The following is a 26,736-nucleotide window of genomic DNA, read 5'->3' as shown; positions in this document are numbered from 1 at the left end:
TAGCAAAAGGTTTCTGAATGTAACAACAAAAAATTAATTTGAAATCAAATGCATAATGAATGCAAAATGTTTCTGGCAGTGCTTGCTTGTGTTACATTGTACATTGTTTCCTTTCTTCTTCCTTCCCTCCTTTTCTTCTTTCCTCTCTCCCTTACTTCCTTTTTCTCTTATTCTTTCTTTCCCTTTCTCTCTTTTCTTACCTTCCTTCCTTCCTTCTTTCCTTTATATCTATCTCCTCATGGAGTTTTCAATCTATCTCATCATTCAATAACTTTGATTAAAATCAGTAAAGTTTTATTATGTACCAGTCATTGTGGCATATACCAGGAATATGAAGCCAAAACTAAAATAGTTTCTAGCTATTTACCAATTGTTTAACAAGCATGTATTAAAGTGCTTACTATGTGTTAAGCACTGTACTAGGTGCTAGAGAAACAATAACCAAAATCCCCAACAGTGCCTGTTCTCAAGGAACTTACATCCTGTCTGTCTTTGGGTCTGTCCTTCCATCTGTCTATCTCAGATTTATACTCTGTTTATTTCCAAGAGGTTTATTTTTGTTTGATGGGAGTATACTGAGATCACCACTTGCTAAAAATAAGTCAAAGGAGGAAGTATGGAATTCTGGAGCTTAGGCTGAGCTGACCTGAAGCCAAAAGTTAATTAGTCCATATAGGAGACAATGAACCCAAGGAGTTCCACTCATCCCAGAAGCTCCACTCCCAGGTGATACCATGCCAGGGATACCATGCATTCAACCACAGCAGTGTCTCTCACTAACCTTAACCACATCCTATCATAGCTGCTCTTCCTTCCCTTTTCTCTTCTAGCCTCATCTTTCATAATCACAGCATTCACTTAACTTCTTTCTCTCCTGAATTTTCTGTCCTGCAGGGCTTTGCCATCATAGCCACATAACCCAGTTAGCACTAACCCTACTTCCTTCTCTATGTGGTATCTATTACCAGAATAGAGAATTTATTGTTACTGAGCCTGGAGCAAATTCTGGGGATTTGACTGGGGAGAATTAGGCACACAGAAAAGAGTCAGACTGTACCTATAGTCAAGGCCAGAGAAGGGATGGCCTATCTCCCCAAAAGTCTTGCCCTTATTCCCTTGGAAGTCTCAGGGAAGACAAGTCTGGGAGAAAGGTATCACTACAATGGGATCTTGGAAGTAGTGGCATCCCAGAGACAGTTCCCTGGGGGAAGGCATTCGAGGCATAATTCTCACAAGGAAGAAGTGCACCTTCCTGGAAAGGAAGAACCTTGTTCCCTACTTCTAGATGCTTACACACTGTGTGGCAAAGTCCCCACTGGTGTTGTGCTAGCTACTGCAACTTAGTGGTAGTGGATAGAGTGCTAGATCTGGAGGCAGGAAGAGCTGAATTCAAATCCAAAAATTTGATATTAGTGACTATTTGACCCTAAATTACTTAGGGTCCACCGCCTATCTTCCTTTCAAAGAATCAGATTGTAACCAATATACAACTTAGGAGAGAAATCTTAGAGAATTGCCTGAGATTCAGAAAGTTATGTGATTTTACTGAACTGATAAGTGTCCAAAGTAGGATTTAAACTCAGATCTTTCTGTGTCCAAATCCAGTATTCTTTCTGCTATCCCGCACTCACATGCTGATACTTCAATGTACAAAGATAACTATTTCTCATCCTGAACTGAATATGAAAACTAAATAAACTTAATAAGGAAATCTATTGTTTTATCTACCCTCCTCCACAATCATATGGTTTTAAAATTCATAAACTTAAAAATAGACTCCTCCTCCTCCTCCTCCTCCCTACATCCTATTCCTCTCACTCCTGGTTTGGCTTCTTCTCTTGCTCTCTATCTTTGTTGTTAGTTCTTCCAAGATTTTGGGTCCAAAGACCATCAGATAGTTATTTCTTTCTTTTCTCTCACATCCTTCCTTGGATTGACTATAGCACAATTTATGCCCATACAGCTAGCTCAGTACAGAACTAATCTACTTCAGTCTACAATGTACTTTAGGGCACAAATTAGATTAGGTAGGCAGCTTTATAGTCTCTTTACTTCAATCACCTCTGATACTCACTGGTTGGGTGACAGAGCAAACCACCTAGACTCTGTGAGCCTCTGTTTCCCCATATATAAAATGGGGGTAATGATCCCTATATAACCTGCTTTAGGGAATTGTGGTGAGATATGTGAAGTCCTTTGCAAACCTGAAAATCTTAAAAAATTCCAAGCATATTATTGTTTATTTTTCTTGCCAATGTTATTGCTATTTTCATCTCAACTCTTTTTCTCTTTACTCTCTTGATCCATGATGCCATAAAGTCCCTTTTGTTTTTCAGATCCTTATTGACCACTTATTTGGAGGTCAAAACTGCTTTCATGATATCTGCCTGAATTTAGTGGCTGAATTCCCTATGAATTTCTTCTTATCATTAGCTAATTTTTTCCCCTTTCCTGGCCCCACATAACCTGGTCAGCAGCCCTAAATTGCTCAATGTTCTCAAACCATTTTCTCTTGATCCCCCAACATTAAATCACAATAAAATTATTCTTGCTCCAAACTTCTCTGGCTTTCAAAGGTGTGAGTATGGGGTACCTGGTTAGAGCTTCTTCTCAGAACCAAATCTGGATTAGAGTCTTCTGTATAAGGAATGCAAAGGAAAAGGAGACTTAATTCTTCCCCTCAAAAGTTTGTTATCTATCTAAGGCAACAGAACATAAATACATTAACAGATAACTTGCACTGCTATATAAAGAGCTATGTGTGTGGTACAGGGGGCCATGAACCCTCTAGGAGCTTAAAGGAGGGGGAAATCACTCTGGGTTGGGCTAGTCTAGAGCTCATGAAAGCCTTCACTGAGGTTGTAGGACTTTGCCCCTAGAAGGATGGGTGGGATTCAGAGAAGCTAAGGTGGGGGGGAGGGCACGGTAGGGAACTTTCCAACCAAAGCAAACTACAGGATATATTTGGGGAACAATGAGTGAATGATCTAGCTATAGCCATGAAAGTTATAATGTGGGAGAAGTGAGTGATTAGGTAGGGAAGGTAGCTTAAGGCCACATCATGGGGAGCCTTAAATGATAGACTTGAACTTTTTCCAATTGGCAAGAGGGAGTCCTTGCAAAGGTTTTTGAGGAAGAGAGTAATGAAAGTGCTATTTTAGTGGAACAAAAACGGGAAGCAAAGGTAGCTCGTTTGGAATGATGTACTTCATTGGAGTCAGGAAGGCCAGGATTCAAATCCCATATTTAACACTTTCTGAAAAGAGCCAATAATTTTCTTCTCCAAATTTATTCCTTTTCTTAACTTTCCTATTTTTTTCTGAAAGCAATACCACCTTTCCAATTACCTATTTACAAACTCAGTGTCATACACAACTACTTCTTAAAAATAGTATTTTATTTTTCCAAATATATGCAAAAAGTTTCCAACATTCACCTTTGCAAAGTCTTATGTTCCAAATTTTTCTTCCTCTCCTCCTAAGGCAGAAAAGCAATCCAATATAGGTTAAACATTATACACAATTTCTTACTCTCACCTCAAATATCCAAGCAGTTGTTAAATTTTCCTTTGCACTTTGAAACATCTCTCACAAAAGTCCCCCTTCTCTGTATTTCCACAGAGATCACTAAAGTTCAGGTCTCCAGGATACTTTCTCCTGTGATAATGTTTTCATTACTTCAAGTCTCTCCCTATTAGCTCTAGAGTAGCTTCCTATTACCTCCTGAATAAAACACAATGTAGGCTGCCCCCAACCTACAACCTTTCTAGACTTATATATTGCACAATTCTTTCTTATGCACACTGCAGTCCAGCCAGATTAGCTATCTGATTATTCCTAGCACTCAACATTCCATTTCCCAATTCCAAACCTTTGCAATAACTGTCTGCCATGCTCAAAATGTGCCTCCTTCCTCACCTTTAGCTGTCACAATCTCTGTTTTCCTTCAAAACTCAGCTCAAGGTCTTCCACATGAAAGCATTTCCTGTTTCCACAATCTTCTAATACTTTCCCCTGAAAAAAGTACCTCATCTATTTCATGTATATGTTTCTATCTACATATGTATATATTGTTGTTCTTTTTCCCTCCAAGGACTATAAACTTGAGGACAAATGCTATACTTTTACCTTTTCATCGCCAAAATTTTGCACAGTGCCTGGTGATAGATGCTTACTAACTGCTTATTGATGGATTGAGTATTATTAGCTTTGTGACCCTGGTGGTGGTTTTAATTTCAGTCTGACTCTGCAACCCCTTCCTGAGGTTTTCTTGGCAAAGATAATGGAATGGTTTGCCATTTCCTTCTCCATCTCATTTTATGGATGAGGAAACTGAAGCAAAGGACTAAGTGACTTGCCCAAAGTCACACAACTAAGAAGTGTCTGAGGTCAGATTTGAACTCAGATTTTTCTGACTCCAAACCCAGCATTTCTTTCCATTATGCCATCTAGCTGTCCTTTTGATCATGGGCTGATTATTAAATTTTTATGCACTTCAGACAATGGTTGATTCTTATCTACTGAGTTATTTGCCTTGGTACTTTAGGAATTTTTCCGTTACTCATGAAATCACAGAATCTTTTAAAGGGCTGTATGATAGAAAAATAAGAGTATTGGATTTGAAGCCAGAGGAGCTGAGTTCAAATCTTGACTCCCCCACTAACAAGCTATGTGTTTGACAGCAAATCTACTTCTGAGTTTCCAAGTTTTCTTATCTACACAATGATGAGCAAAGCTTTTCAGTGAGAGGCATCTTGGCATGATAGAGAGCTAGTCATAGAGGAAGAAAAACCTCAGCTAAATCTCTGCAATATGCTCATTTACATAATGAGAGAGTTTCTAGAATGTCCAGAATATACGATGGCATGATCCTCATATTTCTTGTATTGGATATTCCTTGTAACTTACTACAAGTCTCAGGGTTTTTGGTTTTTTGTTTTGGTTTTTTTGTATTTCTGTATGCATTATACCTCTTCCCTCCCCCACCAGTTTTAGGGCCAGAGAGGCTAAAAAAACATTGCCTTTTATTCAGCTTTTTGTCTATCAGGTCCCTAGGAACCTTGTACATTGGTTAGCTCAAATCAAATCAAAACTTGTCAGATATCACCACCCAGATAAGGCCCTTCCTGATTCTTGCGTCCTATTCCTATTGCCAGGACCTACCTCATTCCAAATTACCGTAAATTTCTTTTTAATCTATTTTGCCTTTACATGTTTACATTTTCTCCTCCAAAAAAATGTAAGCTCTTCAAGGTCAGGGGTTATTTCCTTTCTGTCCTCTGTCCTTGACAGAATAGTTGACACACAGTAGATGTCTAATTAATGCATCTGGTAGGGTTGATCTCTACTACCCTGAAAATGGTTATAAGATAATCAAAAATGCCATGCTGGGTCAGGCTTGTAGTCCATCCACCTTAGGAGTCTGTCTCTGAAGGGTATGCCAAGCCAGAAATCCTTTCTACTCTGACCCTGGTCTGTCCTAATGCTGATGACCTCCATCCCAGGATAGAGTGATGGACTAAATGGTGCAGTGTGGCGGGAGCTGGCTATTGAGCAGCTATCTGCTCCCTTTGCTCCCGCTCTGCTGTTGCTGTCCTCCCTCGAGATCCTCTCCTTTCCCACCCCGCCCTCAGGAGCAGAAAGTAGGCAAGTGGGCTTAGAGCTACAGCCTTGCTTAGCTAAGGCGTCAGTGGGGTGGAGGAGTCTAGGGGTGACGGATGCTCTGAATCTCTTTGGCTAGCCTTGCCTCCCAGCAGCTTCTTCTCCTGGCTGCAACACGATCTGGGGAGCCAGATGCCAGAGAAAAGGGGCTGTGAGAAGGGGCTGGGATTGGAAGAGCTGGGGTGGGGGGGAGTAACTGGCCCCCTTCCAGACTCTTCTAGGGGCTGGGCCACATTGCTTACGTGGACATGCGGCTGTTTCCTGAAACTAGAGTCAACCTGGAAAAATCTAGAGCTAGAGCTTGGGAGCTGATGGGCTTGCAAGGAGGAGAGGAGAGAAGAGAAGGTGGGGGTGGGAAGGGGGGGAGTAGCTGTTTGTGCATGCACCCTCATACGTGTGTCTAGCTCTAAGTATACAGATGTGAGTCTGCACGCTCCTGCATGCACCTCGGTGCGTGTGTCTTTAATCACAGGGAAGCAGCTGGCTTGCTGCCAGGGTTCCCGGATGGCACGGAGCAGAGCCACTGCAGGGCCTCTCCATCTGCCTGATAGGCTGGGGTGGGAGCCTTAAAGGCACAGCATCACCCCGGGGGAGAACACTTTGTGAGAGCAGGGAACCCCTTCACTGGCTGGGAGAGCCGGGACTGGTGGCCTGGGCTCCTGGGCAGGAAGACTGGGGGTAGAAACTTAGGTTGGGAGGCCTGAGAAGGGGAAGGGGGGCGTGGCTGATGGGAGAGCCTGGGAATCAGGAGAAGGCGAGAGAAGGGAGGAGCCTACTGCGCCCCGCAGAAGCCTCCTCCGCAACCACCAGCTCACGTTCCCTATGTCTCTTCCATGACTGTGAATTTCAGGTCCTCTTCAAACCTGGTCATCCAGGCAACTGAGGCCATAAACTAAGGCAGCCCTAATTTTTTTTTTCCTGCCGTTTGTTTTAGTCCCTGCGTCATCCACTCTCCTAAGGGGCTGGGGGAAGGGCTTTTCCTTGGCCACACCCTCTAGCCTTGGTCCTGTTCCTTGGGTTCCATACACAGCATCCTGTGGACCCTCCCATAGGAGGTTTTCTTGGGAACAGAACCAAAGGAGTCCCCAGGCTGGCTCAGAGGTTGTAGAAGAAGCTGGCAGCAAGGCAAGAGGGGGGAGGGAAGCAGTTTACTTGGACTCTGGGGAATGGCATTGCCTGAACCTGACCTCTCATCACTTTACCCGCGCATCTCTTCTACTTGGTTCCTATAGGAACTGCACGCCAGCAAAGCTCATGATGACTCAGGTAGGCAACTGGGAAGGATGGGGGAAAGATGGGGAAATGTGAGGACCGCGGGGTGACGAAAGACCTTGTTGCTGATTTTCTTCCGCCAGAGAGTGGGGTTCCTTTGCTCTACAAATCCCAGGCCTCCGCCAGGATTTCTATTCACTGGGCCCTTATTTCTAAACCTGACTTATTTCTATGATGAGATGGAAATACAAGGCCAGAAGGGAGGAGGAGTTAAGACTTTTATGAGCCCTTGAAGAGTTCCTTAGCAAACAGTGGCTGGAAGAAACAGCTGCTGAATACACAGGGCATATGGGGCTGTGGGCTTGGGGGAAGAAACAGGGACAAGAAGGGAGGACCCTTGGGTACCAGCCACACAGAATGGATGGATGCTGGGAGTGTTTCTTTTGGCAGAGGCTGGAAGGATAAGGGCCTTCTGCCCTGGGTGAGGTTGGCCTCTTGCAGTGGACAGTACTGTGGGAACCTCTTAGCTTTACCACTCGGATTTCATTGCAGAGAAGGGGTTGGAAATTTCTGTTATAGGCAACCATGAAATCAGCCAGCTGGTCAGACATTGTGAACACCTGAGAAGTTTAGCTAGGCTAGACTGTCTGTGTTGTGAGCCAACAGATTTGAAACTGGATGGGCAGCAGATGGGTGGGGCTGAGGGGGAGGCTCGTGCCTTCTGCCCAATGAACAGCAGATGCCCCCAAAAAAGAAAATTAACCAAAACCAGTTATTTAGTTAATAGTTGAATCAATAAACATTTATTGAGCATCTATACTGTGCTAATCTCTGAGAATACATAGAAAAATAATATATAGTTCTTCTCTGGGAGTAAACAGTCTAATGTCAACTTGCACACAACTATGTACACGCAAGATTGGGCAGGATAAATTGAAGATTTTTTTTCTTTGTTTGTTTGTTTTTGCTGAGGCAATTGGGGTTAAGTGACTTGCCCAGGGTCACACAGCCAGGAAGTGTTAAGTGTCTGAAGTCACATTTGAACTCAGGTCCTCCTGACTTGAGGGCTGGAGCTCTATCCACTGCGCTACCTAGCTGCCCTGAAGATGATTTTTTAAAAGAGCATACTCTGTACCAGGGATACTAGGGATATAAATTTTAAGAATCCCAATCAACCAATAAGCATCTATTAAATACTTAAAATGTATTAGGGTGGTCCTAAACTATATAAAATAGTTCCTGCCCCTCAAGAATATTTAGGGGAAGGCAGTAAGTATATACAGAATAAATCCAAAATCAATACAAGATATTTAGAAAGGGGAAGAGGAACAAATTCCCCATTGTTTAAAAAAAAAAAAAGGCTGTTTTTTGATATTTTTTGATATTACTTTAAAGTAGATACATTGGGGAGAACAATTTGTAAATAGATTTGGGGAAAGACTAGAACTGTCTTTATGCTTGCCATGCCTTCTAACATGAGGAGACTATTAAGCAAGAAAGGAGACAGGCATGGGGGAATAGGAGGTGGTTCCAGGTTTATGAAGCAGTGTGAATCAAAGTTTTAGCATCAAATATGGGATCAGGTAGGAAAAAAGACTGAAAGTAGTTTCATAATTGTTGTTGAGATGTTTCATTCATGTTTTTGTGACCCATTTGGGATTTCTTTGATAACAATACTGGAGTAGGTTGCCATTTTCTTTTCCAGATCATTTTACAGATGAAGAAACTGAGGCAAATAGTGTTAAATGGCTTATCCAGCATCACACAGTTAGTAAAGTGTCTGAGGCCAGATTTGAACTCAGAAAGATGACTCTTCCCAATTTCTAGCCCAATGCTCTATCCACTGGTGCTAGCATCCATTAGCACTACATAGATGCCTTTTCAGTTTCATATATAATACCATATTTTTAGAGTTATAATGGCCCTTAGGAGCCATCTGGTCCTATCTCCTTATTTTTATGAATGTAGAACCAGAAAGGTAAATTTATTTGCCCATGGTTACAATACTAGCAAATGACAGAACTTGAGTATGAACTCAGCTCTTCTTACCCTAATGAAACACCTTTTCCATCATTCCACATTATCTTAAGCCAAGCTAATGGTCAGAAAGGAAGAGAAGTATTTTTGTGGTAATGTTGGAAGGGTGTATATGAGGGATGCTTTTCTTTTTTTTTCTTTTTTTTTTTTTTCCTGAGGCTGGGGTTAAGTGACTTGCCCAGGGTCACACAGCTAGAAAGTGTTAAGTGTCTGAGACCAGATTTGAACTCAGGTCCTCCTGAATTCAAGGCTGATGCTCTATCCACTGCGCCACCTAGCTGCCCCCTTGAGGGATGCTTTTCAAGCAGGAGTTTGAAATCTGGATTAAATAGCTCTGTAGTCAGATAACAAGCATTTATTAAACAACTACTATGTGTCAGGCACTGTGCTAAGTACCAGGGATACAAAGAAACCACATTCTCTGCCTTCAAGGATCTCATATTTCAATGTGAGGGCTCTGTATGTAAATAATAGTACCTATAAATATCTATAAAATATATACAATGCAAAAGGCACTGGTGATAGATAAAGGAGGAAAGAGGGATTTTACTGAGAAAGGCTGTTTGCAGAAGATGAGTTTCCTAAGAAAGCAGAAGAGAAGGTAAGAAGGGAAGGTATTCTGGACATTAAGATAGAGAGACATTAAGAAAAGATGAAGCAGAAAATGGAGTCCAGTTTTTGAGGAACTGCAAGAAGGCCAGTGTTCATAGAATATATGAAAGGGAGTGAAGTCTAAGAAGAGGGAAGAGCTAGGAAGGGGCTTGTTTGGGAAGAGACAGCTAAGAGATGCAGTAGATGGAATACTGAGCTTGAAATTTATCAGTAAGACTCATCTTCCTCACTTCAAATGTGACCTCAGACATTTACTAGCTATGTGACATTGGGCAAGTCACTTAACTCTGTTTGCTTCTCTTTCCTCATCTGTAAAATGAGCTAGAGAAGGCAATGACAGAATACTACAATATCTTTGCCAAGAAAACCTCAAATGAGTCGGGGGAAGTCAGACACAAGTAAACAATAACAGTTTGGGAAGTATTTTAAAAACCAAAAGATTTTATATTTTGATCCTAGAAATAATAGGGAGTCACTGAGATTTATTAAGGCTGATGGGAAGGAATGAGACATATACTTCAGAAAGATCACTAGGGGACCTTGAAGGAAAAAAGGAAATAGCATAAAGTATGGTGTATTGTGGAACGGTAATTCCTCACTTTATCAGCATTGCAGGCTTTCTGCTCCTGCTCATGAGAGAGGAAAAAGAAATGGGCACCACACGCCAGATTTCTTCCTCTTTTCTTTAATTTCCTCACTAATATAGAAAGCTAGAAAAGCTAAAGCTGATACTAGTTGCTTCTTGTTGCAATAGCTACTGCTGGTAGTGTCCATCTCCTTGGACAAGGAGTCTCAACTACAATTCCCTGGAGCAGCTCTTTGATTCCTGCTCTAAAGATGGCTGCCAAATTGGTCTACCAGGAAAAAAAAAAATTGGCCATGTCACTCCCTTGTTCAAAAATTTTTGATGGTTCTTCTCTTGCTTCTAGGATAAAATCTCCAACCTTTGGCTAAGCATTTAAAACTATATCTAAGGTGCAGTTAGGTATCATAATAATATCATAATAATATCATAATAGATAAAGAATAAATCCTGAAGTCAGGAGAACCTGAATTCAAACCCAACCTCAGACACTTACTAGTTGGGTCATTTAACCCCAATTGCTTCAAAAAAATTAATAATTTTTAAAAAACCCTGTGTGATGTGGCTCCCATTTATTTGTCCAATCTTCTGCCATTAATGGCTCTGAGAACTTTCTCCTTTCCAGCTATGACTGAGTTAACTATTGCCCAAAGAATACATCTGTCCTCCTGCCTCCTCTTTGTCTTTGCTTTTATGGTCCCCAATGTCTGAAATGCATTCCATCTTTACTTTGGTCAATTAGAACTCCTAGTTTCCCCCCAGGCCACAGCTGAGATGTCAGCTTTTTCCTTGAGATTATCTAATTAACGCTTTGCCCCTCTTTGGATTACTTTGTATCTTTGAATTTATCTCCTGGTACAGTAGAAGTAGTAGAGAGTAAGCTTCTTGAGGGCATGCTGCTTTTTTGTCTTAATGTTTTCAGCATCTAGTAGTGCTTAAAAAATGTCTATTAAATGAATTGTGAAGGCAAAGAATGCTGTGTCTATCAAGAATATTTGAGGAAATGAGCTTCATAAAAATCCTTGGTGGGATCTAAGGAAGCCCCTGTCAGAGGAACATTTGATAGACATGGATTGTGGACATTTTTATGGTTGATTGGAATTGTAAAAAAAAATTTCCAAACTTATGCTCAGGCTCAACTCAAGTTATGTTCAGTCATTCAGGTATTTATTGAGCACCTAACATGTTCTGGACATTGAATTAGTCTCTGGAATAGAGACTAAAAAAAAAAAATGAAACAATTCTTGCCTTCAGATAGCTTCTAGTCTATTAGCTTCTAATCTATATAGTGGTATGTGCAAGGCAAATAACACAATAAATGGAAAATAATACAAGGAATAATTTAGTGAGGGGGGCCCAATTAATTGGTAAGGGGAGGGTGATCCTATGGAATAGGTTGCCACCACTTTTGACAAAAAGTCAAAGAAGAAGGAAGGAATACATTCCAGGCATGGGGAATAACAGCCTGTGTACAGTTAAGGAGAGGGGAGTTGGAATATTTATTATGGTTGAAGAACATATAGGGGGCCAGTTTGTCTGGAACATAAGAATATGCTTACAAAAATTAATGTTGAAAACTATCTTTACATGAAAAACAAATTTTTTTTCACTTACAAGAAAAAAAAAAGAAGAAAAAAGAGTGCATGAATAAAATTGTATAATCAGGCTTAAAAGGGGGGCTCAAACCAGATTGTAAAGGGCTTCAAATGCCAAATGCAGAAATGTGTATTTTACAGAAGAGCAATAGGGAGTTACTAGAACTACTTGAGCAAGAGAGTTACTAGGTTATGTTCATTTGACAGTTGTGGGGAGGATGAATTGAAGAGACTATTTCATGGGAAAGATTTCAAATGTCATCCAGAACCCATCCCCTGAGGCTCAAAGAAGAGCCTTCTTTGTGCTGAACATTATTGTAGTCTCCTAAGCCTGTTCCACAGATAGGTCATACCCTGCAATTGCATTGTGTTAATTCTATCATTTCAGCTAAATTGTCAGTTCCTAGGGTTGGGAGCAATAGTCTAATTCTTTTGAAACCTTCCTCCCTTCTTCCTTTAGGCCATCACAGTGCTGGGTAAGTGCTTAATAAATACTTCTCAGTTGGCTGACCCAGCTGTAGCTCTGCCTCAGTGGAAAGCTGAAAGCAAGTGAGGGAAAGTGCCAGGCATTTGGCTCACAGTGGTTAGGAAGTCAGTGTTGATTGAGAAGATAAAGAGTAGTCTCAGGAGCTTGTCTTCATCTTTTATGTAGGAAAGGAAATTTGGTTTGCCTTGAACTTACCCAGCACTAGAGAATAGGCAATGCAAGACAAGAAGCATTTATTAAGCACCTACTATGTACCAAGCACTGTGCTAAAGTGTTCAAGATACAAAAAGTTCCTGCTCTCAAGGAGCTTATATACTAATAGGGGAAGACAGCATACAAAAAGGAACTGAAAAGGGGATGGGGAAGATACTTACTAGAGGACATGGTGGCCAAGTCCTGTGAGTCAGAAGTAGAATAGTGAGAGAGAATGAAATATGGCTAGTCTGGGCCAAACCTCAGATGGAGTCTTGGGAATTAATTCAGTAGAGGGAGAAGGGGTAAGTGCTAGAAAGAACAAAAGGGTCTTCCAGGACAAGGAAGCCTCAGGCATGAGGGGAAATTTCAGGTTAAGGTAATTGAAGCATGGTATCCAAGTCCAGAGAATCCAAAGCAGAACCAGGAAGGAAATAAAGTAAGGAGAGCAAAGAAAATGGAGGATCAAGGAGCAACAGCGGAATGGGACATGGGTGGGCTAGGTCTGAGGAGGGAAGAGCTAGGAGGAGGGTGGTAAAGGCACCGTGATGTTAAAGAAGGACTGGATTGAAGCTGTCTTTGAAATGGGGAGAGGATGAGGATAGGGATCTGGTGGGAGGGGAGAAGGTTGTCAGAAATCGACATCTCCTAAGACTCTATGCCCATGGAGCTGGCAATCAACAGGAAGTGAGTCCTTGAGGTGAGGAAAGCCACAGTGATGCACTGGGCAGGAAGTGACAAGAGAGCTATAAAAAGCATTTTGTTTGTGTGTGTGTGTGTGTGTGTGTGTGTGTGTGTGTGTGAGCAGCATCATGGGGCCCAGAAACCTAGCAGCTGCTGTGGCAGCCTCTTGGGCTGGGGAGTGGCCAGAAGGAACCAAGGGGCCACATCATGGCAAGAGAATGACAGTCTGATCCCACTCTGATGCTTCCCATGGTGGCAGGATGGACCAGCTACACCCAGGTACAGCATTCCCTGCTGTCAAGAAAGCTGGCACCTGTAAAGATGTTTTCCTGTATCAATGGCATCCATGTGTGAGCCTGTCTGTGCTTGTCTGCCATGGGAGCTGCCTGGAACAGCTGGTCCCGTTGGAGTCTGGCATATTTCAAGTTTCAGGCTGTCTCATCATTCTGACCCACATGACCATAGTGAGGCCTCCTGAGGTCAGAGGACAGACATGACCCAAGGGGCTTTCCCTTGCTGAGGCAAGGTGGAAAAACCTAGAACGATTGTTTAGGAAACTGTAGAGCTCTGCTTTCTTATCTAAAAATAGGTTGTGCCCAACCTACCAGCGCTCTGTGCATCTTCTACTACCTATACTATTTATCAACTTTGACTTTTTCCTACCCCCCCCCCAAACCTCCTCAATTATGTCTCATCCCCGTGTTCTAAACTCTATGAGAGACTTCTTCCACCCACTGTAACCTTTCCATTCCTTTTCTGTGAAGGTCTTCCATTCCTACCCCATTCTTTAAGGTTTGGTGGATCCCATTTGGAGGAGCTACTGTAGACCAAAAGTAAGTGAAGCTGCTGTGGTCCTTAGGACACAATCCTTTTTTTCATTCTTATATCTACAAGTCCCAGTTTCTTCCTTTGTGTTCCTTCTAGCCTTCAGTTTGGGAGCCATAGTTTTAGAGCTGGAAGGGACACCAGAGGCCATCTAGTCTACCCTCCTAATTTTGCAGATAAGGAAACTGAGGCACAGGGAAGTTAGGTCACACAGGTAATGTCAGAGGCAGGATTTGAAACCCAGGTGCTCTGTCTTTAGAGGTATGGTATATGAGTATACTATGCTTATTCCTTTTTTTTTTTTAATTAAATCTTTTTATTTTCAAAATATATAAATGGATAATTTTCAACATTCACCATTTTTTCTTCCCTTTCCCTCCACCTCCTCCCCTAGACAGCAAGCAATCCAAAATATGTTAATATGCTTATTCTTTAAAAAAATAAAAAATGGAGTCTCCCTGCCTGTTAGTGCAGGGACCACTCATGGGCTGATCTCACTTTGCGAATATAGAAGCCTGGTCCATTTCTGACCAGGGCATTTTGCTCCTTCTTAAACAACCTAGTGTCCTCTGCTTCCTTCTGAATTCATTTCAAACACCTGACCAACTTAGTCCCGATGCAGCTCAAGAGATCCACCAGCTTCAGCCTCCCTGGTAGCAAGGATTCCAGGCTTGCATCATCAAACCCAGATTTGTGTTCTCAATCCTGTGTCCACTGAGTGTTCTATATGGGGTTTTTTGTAGTTGTTGTTTTTTAGATGTTGTCTATAGAGTCTAGATCACTCCCCTTTCTTCCTTAATTTTTCTCTCCTCCCTCCTATCAACATCCATTTTGATTCTCCCTCAAACTTTCTAATCAGTTCCTCTACCTATCTATCCATCTTTCATGAAATGTTTCATGAATTTTCATGACCCTCACTCTCCCTCAGCTAAGCACATAGTCAGACTCTTGATCCTATTATCACCCATCAAAGGACCACCTCGGTGTTCAAAAATCCCTTTATCTGACCATAATCTATAGGCCTTTTGGCTCTCTACTTTCCCTTACAAAACCTTACTTTGTCCACACCATGACCTCCAATCCCTTGACCCCTAAATTCTGTCTGACCATCTCTCTCTGCAATAGCTACTCTTTTCTCTTCTTCCCATCTTGATCCCTTGCTGAACCAATCCAACTCCATACTGTTTTCTTTTCTTGAATCCTTAGCCCCCTTTATGTTACTGTATAACTTATATCAGATTGCTTACTATATTGGGAAGACGGAAGGGAAGGAAGAGAAGGAAGGAACAAATTTTGGAACTGAAAATCTTGCAAAAGTGAATGTTGAAAACAATCTTTACATGTAAATTAGGAAAAATGAAATGCTATTGAAAAGTTAAAAAAAACAACAAACATTATGTTACACAACTTCAACTGGGCCCTCACTACTGCTAGGCAATCCTATTATACCCCCATTTTCAACTTACTCTCTCAGTCTCCAAAGTGGTTCCTCCAGATCTCTTCATCCCTCATCAAACCTTCTATGGCTCCTTCTCCTATTCTTACTCTTGCCTCATATTTTACAGAAAAAAAATTGAGGCCATTCACCAAGAGCTCTTTTGTCCCTTTTTCCTCATCTATCACTCAGGCACCTTCTGTCAATTTCCTGTGTTTGCCCATCTTGAAAAACCCTTCATTTGGTCCTTTCATTCCTGCTATCATCCTATATCTCATCTGTTTTTTATAGCTAAACTCAAATAAGTTTTCTGCCATTATTACTTTCACTTTCTTTCTTCTTACTCTTTTTACCCCCTTATAATCCAACTTTCAATCTTATCATTCCATTGAAACTTCTCTCTCAGAATGGTACATGTTTAATGTATATTGGATTATTTGCTATCTAGGGGAGGAGGAGAAGAAAGGGAGAAAAATTTAGAACAAAGTTTTGCAAGGGTGAATGTCGAAAACTATCTTTGCATATATTCTGAAAATAGGTATCATTTAAAAAAAAAAAAACCCTTTTTCCAAAATTACTTACAAACTCTTAATTATAACAAATCTGATAACCTTTTCTCAATCTTCATTCTCTTTGATCTGTCTGCAGTCTTTGACATATACACACTCTTTTCTCTTGGTTTTTGGGACTCCATTCTCTGATTCTCTGCTGATTTTCCTCCTACCTGACTGTTCCTTTTCCGTCTCTTTTGCTGGATCCTCCTCCAGATCACATGCTCTAACTGTAGGTGTCCTTCAGGGTTTAGTTATGGTCCCTCTTCTCTTCTCTGCTACACTATTTTACTTGGTGATCTCATCAGCTCTCATGGATTTGATTGCCATTTTTATACTGATAATTCTCTTTTTTTTTTAATTTTATAATTATAAATTTTCTTTGACAGTACATATGCACGAGTAATTTTTTTAAGAACATTATACCTTGTATTCATTTTTCCAAAATTTCCCCTCCCTCCCTCTACTCCCTTCGCTAGATGACAGACAATCCCATACATTTTACATGTGTTACACAATATATGTGTGTAAATTCAATTTTCTTCTTGCTCGTTAAGAATTGGATTCCGAAGGTATAAGTAACCTGGGTAGATAGACAGTAGTGCTAATATTTTACATTCAATTCCCAGTGTTCCTTCTCTGGGTGTAGTTGTTTCTGTCCATCATTGATCAACTGGAAATGAGTTGGATCTTCTTTATATTGAAGATATCCACTTCCATCAGAATATATCTTCATACAGCATTGTTGTTAAAGTGTATAGTGATCTTCTGGTTTTGCTCATTTCATTCAGCATCAGTTCATGTAAGTCTCTCCAAACCTCTCTGTCTTCATCCTGCTGGTCATTTCTTACAAAGCAATAATATTCCATAACCTTCATATACCATAATTTACCCAACCATTCTCCAATTGATGGACATCCATTCATCTTCCAGTTTCTAGCCACTATGAAAAGAGCTGCCACAAACATTTTGGCACATACAGGTAGGTCCCTTTCCCCTCTTTAGTATTTCTTTGGGATATAAGCCCAATAGCAGCAATGCTGGATCAAAGGGTATGTACATTTTGATAACTTTTTGGGCATAGTTCCAAATTGCTCTCCAGAGTGGCTGGATTCTCCCACAACTCCACCAACAATGCATCAGTGTCCCAGTTTTCCCACATCCCCTTCAGCATTCATCATTATTTATTCCTGTCATCTTAGTCAATCTGACAGGTGTGTAGTGATATCTCAGAGTTGTCTTAATTTGCATTTCTCTGATCAGTTGTGATTTGGAACACTTTCATATGAGTGGATATAGTTTCAATTTCATCATCTGAGAATTGTCTGTTCATATCCTTTGACCATTTATCAATTGGAAAATGGTTTGATTTCCTATAAATTAGAGTCAGTTCTCTATATATTTTGGAAATGAGACCTTTAACTGTAAAAATATTTTCCCAATTTGGTACTTCCCTTCTAATCTTGTTTGCATTAGTTTTGTTTGTACAGAAACTTTTTATTTTTTATTTTTTTTCCCACAGTATATATGCATGAGTAATTTTTTTAATAATATTATCCCTTGTATTCATTTTTCCAAATTATCCCCCCCCTCCCTCCATTCCTTCCCCCTGATGACAGGCAATCCCATACATTTTACATGTGTTACAATAAAATCTAGATACAATGTATTGTGTAAATCCCATTTTCTTGTTGCACATTAATTATTAGCTTCCGAAGGTATAAGTAACCTGGGTAGATAGACAGTAGTGCTAACAATTTACATTCACTTCCCAGTGTTCCATCTCTGTGTGTAGTTATTTCTGTCCATCATTGATCAACTGGAAGTGAGTTGGATCTTCTTTATGTTGAAGATTTCCACTTCCATCAGAATACATCTTCATACAACATTGAAGTGTACAGTGATCTTCTGGTTCTATTCATTTCACTCAGCATCAGTTGATGTAAGTCTCTCCAAACCTCTCTGTATTCCTCCTGCTGGTCATTTCTTACAGAACAATAGTATTCCATAACCTTCATATACCATAATTTACCCAACCATTCTCCAATTGATGGGCATCCATTCAACTTCCAGTTTCTAGCTACAACAAAAAGGGCTGCCACAAACATTTTGGCACATACAGGTCCCTTTCCCTTCTTTAGTATTTCTTTGGGATATAAGCCCAGTAGTAGTACGGCTGGGTCAAAGGGTATGCACAGTTTGATAACTTTTGGGGCATAGTTCCAAATTGCTCTCCAGAATGGCTGGATTCTTTCACAACTCCACCAGCAATGTATTAGTGTCCCAGTTTTCCCACATCCCCTCCAACATTCATCATTATTTGTTCCTGTCATTTAGCCAATCTGACAGGTGTATAGTAGTTTCTCAGAGTTGTCTTAATTTGCATTTCTCTGATCAGTAGTGATTTGGAACACTCTTTCATATGAGTGGATATAGTTTCAATTTCATCATCTGAGAATTGTCTGTTTATATCCTTTGACCATTTATCAATTGGAGAATGGTTTGATTTCTTATAAATTAGGGTCAGTTCTCTATATATTTTGGAAATGAGACCTTTATCAGAACCTTTAACTGTAAAAATATTTTCCCAATTTGTTACTTCACTTCTAATCTTGTTTGCATTGGTATTGTTTGTACAGAAACTTTTTAGTTTGATGTAATCAAAATCTTCTATTTTGTGATCAATAATGATCTCTAGTTCTCCTCTGGTCATAAATTCCTTTCTCCTCCACAGGTCTGAGAGATGGACTATCCTCTGTTCCTCTAATCTATTTATGGTCTCATTCTTTATGCCTAACTCATGGACCTATTTTGATCTTATCTTGGTATATGGTGTTAAGTGTGGATCCATATCTAATTTCTGCCATACTAATTTCCAGCTTTCCCAACAGTTTTTTTCAAATAATGAATTTTTATCCCAAATGTTGGTATCTTTGGGTTTGTCAAACAATAGATTGCTATCGTTGTACCCTTTTTTGTCCTTTGTACCTAATCTGTTACATTGATCAACTGGTCTATATCTTAGCCAATACCAAATGGTTTTGGTGACTGCTGCTATTATATAGCAGCAGTCACCAAAACCATTTGGTATAGCTTTAGATCAGGTACACCTAGACCACCTTCATCTGACTTTTTTTTTTCATTAATTCCCTTGAAATTCTCGACCTTTTATTCTATTCTGATAATTCTCAAATCTACCTTTCTTACCCTGATCTTTCGGACCTTCCGTCTTGAATCTCTGTCTTTCAGACACCTGAAACTGGACATCCATCTCAAACTCATTATGTCCAATAGAGAAATCATTATCTTTTCCTCTAAACTGTGCCCCCCACCCCCACCTTTTTTGTTACAGTAGAAAATAACAGCTTTCTTCCTGTCTCTCAGGCTCACAATCAAGGAATTATCCTGGATTCCTGTACCTCATTCTCCACATCCAAGGTTGCCAGGGTCTGTCAGTTACATCTTTGTAACATCTCCCAAATATCTCCCTCAACAAACCCTTAATTCCAATGCTTTCCTTCTGTTAATTATCTATTTTATCCTGTATATAGGTTGTTTTGTACATATGTGCCTACAGGTTGTCTCTGCCACTATAAGCAACTTGATGGCAAGGACTATTTTACCTCTTTGTGTCCCTGGAGCTCAGCACAGTGTCTGACACATGGTAGAGATTGAATAAATGTTTATTTAAAAAAATGATTTTCACATTGGACCTAACATCCTCCCTCCACAAATGTTTATTGACTCAATGACTGAATCTTTATTCCCACTTTTTACTTTGCTTCTCAGGATTCTATAGCTCCAAATTAGACAGCAGTAATCAATCTGAAAATTTTAGCATAGGAACAGTCCTTAGAGACAATCTTGTTGTGAGGGGATTGTTTTCTTCTTATAGTAATCAAAATTTTCTACTAGGAAAAAACCTTGGGAAAAAAATTTGGAGTCAAACCCAGGTTCAAATCTTAGTAATTTATGTGATCTTGAAAATATCTAGTTCTTTCCCTGAGCTTCAGTTTTGCCATCTGTAGAATGAGAATCTAAGATCTCTAAGTGAATTAAGTGTTTTCTCACTCAGCGCCATGGTAGTTGAAATGATCTATCATTTACATATAAGAATAAAGTCTTTTTCTATTCTAACTTTAAAATTCTGGAAAAGTCTGACTTTGAGAATAGAAGGTGATAGGAGAGCCATAGATTATTGTAACTGTTTCCCAAATCTCCCTCTTCCCTCTAATCCATTTTATATAGCATAGTCAAATCAGTCTTTTTAAAAATAGCTGTCTTTCCAGCCTCAAAATATTCAGTGGCTCCTTACTGCCATTGAATAAAAGTTCAGACTTCTCAGCCCAGCATTCAAAGCTCTCAACAATCTAGTTCTAGCTTCAATTCATTACATTTCCCATCTCACCTAGTTGAATATCATCCAAGTCTGATACAGGGTAAGGGATTCAGGGGCTGCCAACTATAAAAAAGAATAGAGGAACCCAAGGAAGTTCATATCAATAACAACCCCATGTTTATGTATCTGGAGTTTGAAAGGAATAAGGGAAGAAGAGTCCTTCTCTTGTTTGAAGAGTTAAGACAAAAATTCAGTGGAGGCACTTGCAATTGTCAGCACAAGTATAGAAGGGCTATCTGTTTAAAGCACTAGGTGCTCTCTGATCTACTTGTTGGGTACTCCACACTCTCCTTTGCTGCACCATTATCCATGCCTCTGACCTCTTTATACTTGTACCTCAAGAGTGCCGTCCTATTCCCTTTTCTTATACCATATCATACATTTTTCTCTTAAGTGATCTCATTAGCTCCCATGGGTTCCATTATTATCTCTAGGCAAATATTCCCAAATATACATATTTGGTTCATTTCTCTGAATCTTACAGTTCCACATTGTCAACTGCCTGGTGTACTTTTTCACCTGAATGCCCCATAGGCATATCTAAGTGAGTATCTCTAAAACACAACTCATTATCTTTCTCTTTACACCTAAGCTTTCTAACTTCCTTATTTTTGTTGAGAGTATCACCATTTCTTGTCATCCAAGTTTGCAACCTCTCTGTCACCCTTGACTTTTCACTCTTCCTTATCATCCTAAATCCAGTCATTTGTCAAGTCTTGTCAATTTTATCTACATAACAGCTCTTGAATCTACCCCTGTCTCTCCATTCACATCATCACCACCAAGTTTGGACCCATCTCACATCTCATCTGGATTATTATAATAGCTTTCTCGTTGCTTTTCCTGCTTCACATGTCACCCACATCTTCCCCACAGCTACCAGTGAAATTCCTGAAAAATAAATCTGACCCTGGCACTAGTCTACTACACAAATACCCCATTGGCTCTAGATTAAAGCACAGGCTTTAGTGGGGGGGGGGGGGTTTGGGAGGAGGTAGTACTAAAGCCTTTTGCAATCTCCATTCCCCCCTTTTCATTTTTAGTTTAGTAAATAGCTGTTATTAATCCAATTTTCCATTAACACCTCTTTCCCCATTATATAAGTTCTAGGCAGATTGTCCTATTTGCTCTTCCTCTATATGCATTATTCTATCTTCTACCATTCTGCCTCTGCTCAATCTGTCTATGTAATACTTTCCCTTCTCATCTCTGGCTTTGAAAATCCTTAGCTTCCTCTTTAGATTCTAACCAAAAGCTATTTTCCTACATGAAACTTTTCTGGATGTTTCCTCAGCCAATTTTTTGGTGTTCTCTCCAAAGCCCTTTTTATATATTTGTATTTAATTGTCTTTATGCACGTTTTCTTCTTTTTAATAAACCTAAGCTCCTTTATATTTTTGTCTTTGTATCAGATTGGTTCAGTGACTTTTTGAGCCCTGAAGGAATGAGATCATGACCTGTGTAATTTTAATGGAAGAGTAGATAAAAGAAAGCATCCAGAAGATGTCTTGTCAAAAGGGCAGTTCTATGACTCATAGTCAAAGGGCAGCAACTTGGAGTGAAGACATGAGTTTGAATCGTACCTCACACACTTACTAGCTGTGTGAACTTGGATAGATAGTTTAATTTCTTTGGGCCTCAGTTTTCTCACCTATAAAGTGGGAGTAATAGCAGCTACCTCACTGGGTTATAATGAGGATCAAAGAAATTAATTTTTTTTCCACTTAATATTTTATTTTTTATGATTACATTTAAGAAAGTTCTCAGCATTCAGGAATTAACTTCTGTAAAGGGCTTTGCAATTCTAAAATCCCTATATGAATGCTATTATTGTTGTGATTATGAGCTGGAAGGGACTCAAGTCAATCTAATCTCACCTCCCTTTTTTACTGGTGGTCATGCTGATATGGAAGGAGGCACATGGGGGTGGAAAGGTGGAAAAGAAGAGAAAGACAAGGCCTTGGCATAGGGACAGTACATTGGAAAGCACTGAAGTTTGAGAAACAAACTACTCCCTTAATGAGCATTGGATTATGGCTTTTAGAGTGTGACTCCAGGTTGGCAAACTTGATGCTATCTGTCTATTGCTTTTTCATGTTTCTTTCTTTCATCTTCCCTCATGCCGAGGATAAATATTATCCAGTGAATAATTTGACCTGCCTTTAAGATCGTGGAGGACCTAAAGTAATTCAGGTGCCCATGGTTTGAGTAGCAGTAGGTGTGCAGAGGAGTGGTCACCCTACCAGTAAACCCTAAATGGCTTTTCTTAAGGCAATAAGTGATAACAGAGAGATTTCTACCCCCACCCTTATACATTCCCATGTCAATCTAGTTATCACACTTATTTTAAAGGACCATAGGGCTAGGTCTAAGCTGGGTGGAGTTGAATTCATTGATTTGGGGATCAGAGAGGCCCTTTGGTAAGCCCCTTTATGGGACAACTTAGCTTTATGATCCTGACCTTCCTACTCTCCCAAGCAGTTAATCATTGCCTAGAAGTGGGGTTTGGCCTTGAAAAGGTGAAGAGTAGGGAGTGTGTAAGGGGAGGGTCTCAAGAACTAAAATTAGAAAGAACACCAGAATCAAATTGAGGACATTCAAATTCAAGTGGGACTGAACTAAGAGAACACTGATTGTTCTAATAGTCCAATAGACAAGCATTGGACTTAAGATTAGGAAGCACCAGATTCTTTGGGTAGGTACTTTTTTTGGTGGGTGTCAAGGTTATGAATCAGGAACCATGAATCCAGGTCAGTAAACTTGTTGCTCTTTTGTCTAATATCTTGCCATTTTTTCCCCTCTCATCTCTTAAGGTGGAAAACAGCGACACCCCTAAAGACGTTGCTGCAACATCAAAGTCCCCCTCCATGGCTCAGGACACCAGTCCTTCAGAGCTGCTGCCCAATGGGGATGTGGAGAAGCTTAGTGAGCCCCAGCCAGAAGAAGGAAGCCCTGCTGGGCGCAAAGGTGGAACACGGGCTGAGGGAGAGGCAGAGGCAGAAAGCACCCCCGAGGCTGCCCGAACCCTGGAGAATGGCTGCTGTACCCCCAAGGATGGCCAAGAAGCTCCTGTTGTGGGTGGTGAGTCCTCAGTTACCTTGAGTATTAGATCCTTTAGTGACTAGTTTTTTTCAAGAGCATTCTTAAGGGACTGAGGCCATGGAATCTCAATGAAACCTGAGAAGTGGACAAGCAATGAATCTAGAGTTGAGAACAAGGAGGGACTTGCATGATAGGTCTGGTCTGTCCCTCTTTTCTGCATTCTAGGAGAGAAGGAAGCAACAGATGTTTGGATACAAGGGTCTGATACAACTCAGTGTTAGGGGGTAATAAAGTTTTATCTATCTAGTTCCTTTGCTTTCCTACCCCTTGGCCTTGGGTGAAGCTGTGAATGTTGAGGGTCACTGTGTTATTTCCTAGCAAAGATGTTTTGAGCCTGTTGTACTTGGGTTTGAATTTACCTGGCTGGAAAATGAGAAATTAAGTCATGGAGGGGGTGTTGGGAGGTGACTTTGATGACCTTGGAGTTGTTGCTGGGCCTTTGGGCAAAGATTCAGGGAATCTGGTATCATTGTCCAGGCTATTGATATGATGTCAGAGGAAAGAATTCTAGATTTGGAGTCTGAAAACCTAGGTGTTACTTTGTGTCCTTGGTGAAGTACTTAGGCAAAATACTATAAGCATGGAATAGTGGAAAGAGTACTAATTTTGGAATTAGAGGCATCTACCTGGGTTCAAATTCCAACTAATGCCTTTTGCCTATGTGACCAAGGAAAAATCATTTAACCTCTAAGCCTCAGTTTCCTCAATTGTAAAATGATGGATTTTGATTAAATGTTTTCTCAGGTTCTTCTTTTTTGGTCTCAGTTTTCCCTCATCTCTTAATTGGAAGAGTTAAATTTTGCCATCCCACTCCCAATCCTGTGATCCTTTCTAATTTCTTTAGCGTTAATTTGGATAGTCCTAGACATATTTATTGTAGCCTTCCTTTTGTGGGGCACTAATTTGCTAGGATTAATATGAGCTCAGAGCCAGGAAAACTATTCTGTGCTCATGTTAACCTTGGCTATTTTTCTCATAGTGTTTGAAAGAATGATTTCAGTCTCTGATCTGCCCTATGTCTCAGCTCCCAGAATCTTTTGACAAGAAAAGATGTTCAAGTCTTTCATTCCCATCCCAACCTAAAAGCAGAGATCCTAAGGCTACTATATTGAAGAGGTTGAGGTTCCTAGATTGAGTAGAAAGTTTTGGGGAAGTGAAGGGAATAAGCATTCATTTATATGGCACTAAACTATTTGTCAGGCACTGCATGCTAAATGCTTATTACAAATATTATCTCATTCTATCCTGGAGGGTATCATCCCCATTTTACAGAAGAGGAAACTGAGGCAGAGAGGTTAAATGATTTGGTCCATGTCACATAGCTAGTAAATATGGGAAGGTAGATTTGAACTCAAGTTCACCAGCTACCTAAAAGGCTGAGCTGTTTTGTTTATTTGCTGAGGGATTACTAAAGATCATAGTGGGGTTGCTTGGATGTTTGGAAAGTGGAAGTCACTGAGCCAATGAGATGTTTAGGCTTTGTGTAGGGTTATTATTGACTTGTTGGTGGTTATGTGGGTGGGTTATAGAGTTTTTGAGCTATTGAAATAATCCCACTTTGCCAGCATCCTATATTCATAGAATAAAAGAATGTTTTTCTGAAAACTGGAGTTTCTTAGAGATCTTGTTCATTCCTCTCAATTGACGGATGAAGAGACAACTTTGTAGTGTTCAAAAAACTTGCCCAGTCATAGAGCTAGTTAGTGGCCAAACTAAGAGATTAAAATGTGGGTCTCAATCTCTGTGCTCAGAGTACTTAAGCCACAATTCCACAGAATCTCTCCTAAAACTCTTCTGTGAGGCTCTTAGAGGACGCTTTTCCCAATGGGCCTGAGCATCCTTTGTTGCTGATCTATCCATCAATCAACTGATTCATTAGAGGGATTTGGGAGTGTTACCTATCATTCAGGTCTAGAAAGGACCAATGTAAGCATGAAGAAATTATTTAGAGATGGAGCAGGGATCTCTGAAAGTGGCTCCACTGGGAGGCGCCAGAGTCATTATTTGGGCAGGTGTGAACTTTCTAGCTGACCCCTTAAATCTTTGCCAGTAAAATAGTTGAGGTCCAGACAGAGTGTTATCACCAAGGCAAATGTTACTCCTTAGAGGCTGGCTTAATATCATCTCAGTCTTTAGTGATCTAGCTCCATCTTAAATAGGTTCAAAGTGGACCTTCTTCAGGCACTCCATATCACAGGCTCAATTTCCCAGACTGATCTCAACACCAAACCCCCCATTCCTGGTACCTCCAATACTTGAATTGGAATTAAATTAGTCAACCTCCTAAAAAGTGGACACCTACTTGGGCCACTTTTGACCAGGTCAGATATAGGGCAGATAGAGGTGGGAGGGGAGCCTTTAGTTTATGCTATCTTATCAGGGTGGAAAAGACCCTTTTTGTCCAAGATAGGGAGGATGCACCTAACACATGCATTTTTGTTTACCTTAAGGAAGCTAGGGGAGAGAGGAATTAGCTAGGTGCAGTAGATAAAGCATTGGCCTTGGACTCTAGAGGACTTGAATTCAAATCCAGTCTCAGATACTTGACACTCACCTTGGGCAAGTCATTTAACTTTTTTTAAGGAGTGGGGGAGAGTAGAAGTTAGGGGAACCAAGACAAGGAAGATGCATAATTCCACTATGTGGTGCTCTAGTCAGAAACTATCTGAATATGGTCACTATGATGTTGAATTCTAAGTTCCACATTTTAGGAAGGATATTGATAAGCTAGAAGATATCCAGAAAAGGATGGCCAGAGAACAAAAAGAAATATTTAAGAACTGTGCTATACACAGACATGTTAAAGGAACTGAAACTATGAAAAGACCAAGGGGACAATATGACAGATGTCTTCAAGTAATTGAAGAGCTGTCATGTGGAAGGATTAGATTTGCTCTGCTTGGCTCTAGAAGGCAAGATGAAGAACAGTGAGTAGAAGAAGCCAAGAGGCAGATGCACAGTGCTTGGCACTTAGTAAGTGCTTAATAAATGCTTGCTGATCTGACTTGATTTGAGGGAAAAATTCCAAATGGCTAGCACTATTGTAGGTAGATTTCCCTTTTAATAAATTTCTCCAGGCAGAGACCAGTAACCACTGATTATGGGTGTTACTGAGGAGGTTCCAGGTGAGGTTTTGGTTGATCTAGGTCTCTGAGGACCCTTCTGGCTCTAATGTATTTTCAAAGATCAGGGACATCTGGGGAGAGAAGGAAGTGGGAGAATTTATTAGAGAATAAGAATTCTGACTAGGGTAGAGGAGGTGAAGTGAACACTTTAGAATTGATTTAGCTGACATTTAATCGATGATCAAAAGCATTCTTAGTGTACGAAAAGTTTGGAATCTTGGTGCAACAAAAAAGGAA

At 40.4% G+C, this 26,736-nt stretch overlaps 1 protein-coding gene across 7 annotated transcripts in view; it reads left to right on the top strand.

Moving 5' to 3' along the window:
- DNMT3A (DNA methyltransferase 3 alpha) overlaps window positions 1-26,736 on the top strand; it is a 142,645-nt gene that overhangs the window by 56,867 nt on the left and 59,042 nt on the right. For 6 of the 7 annotated variants that reach the window (XM_074300062.1, XM_074300064.1, XM_074300059.1 and 3 more), the window contains one exon: window positions 23,086-23,353. In XM_074300062.1, coding sequence (XP_074156163.1) covers window positions 23,086-23,353 — 268 coding nt within the window. Of the gene's footprint in view, window positions 1-6,433; window positions 6,927-23,085; window positions 23,354-26,736 lie in introns of those variants that run through there. The other variant, XM_074300065.1, reaches the window with a different exon arrangement.

This window comes from Sminthopsis crassicaudata, chromosome 3, assembly GCF_048593235.1.
Source record: "Sminthopsis crassicaudata isolate SCR6 chromosome 3, ASM4859323v1, whole genome shotgun sequence".
NCBI classification, from domain to species: Eukaryota; Metazoa; Chordata; class Mammalia; order Dasyuromorphia; family Dasyuridae; genus Sminthopsis; species Sminthopsis crassicaudata.
This window is presented reverse-complemented; position numbering and strand designations above follow the sequence as displayed.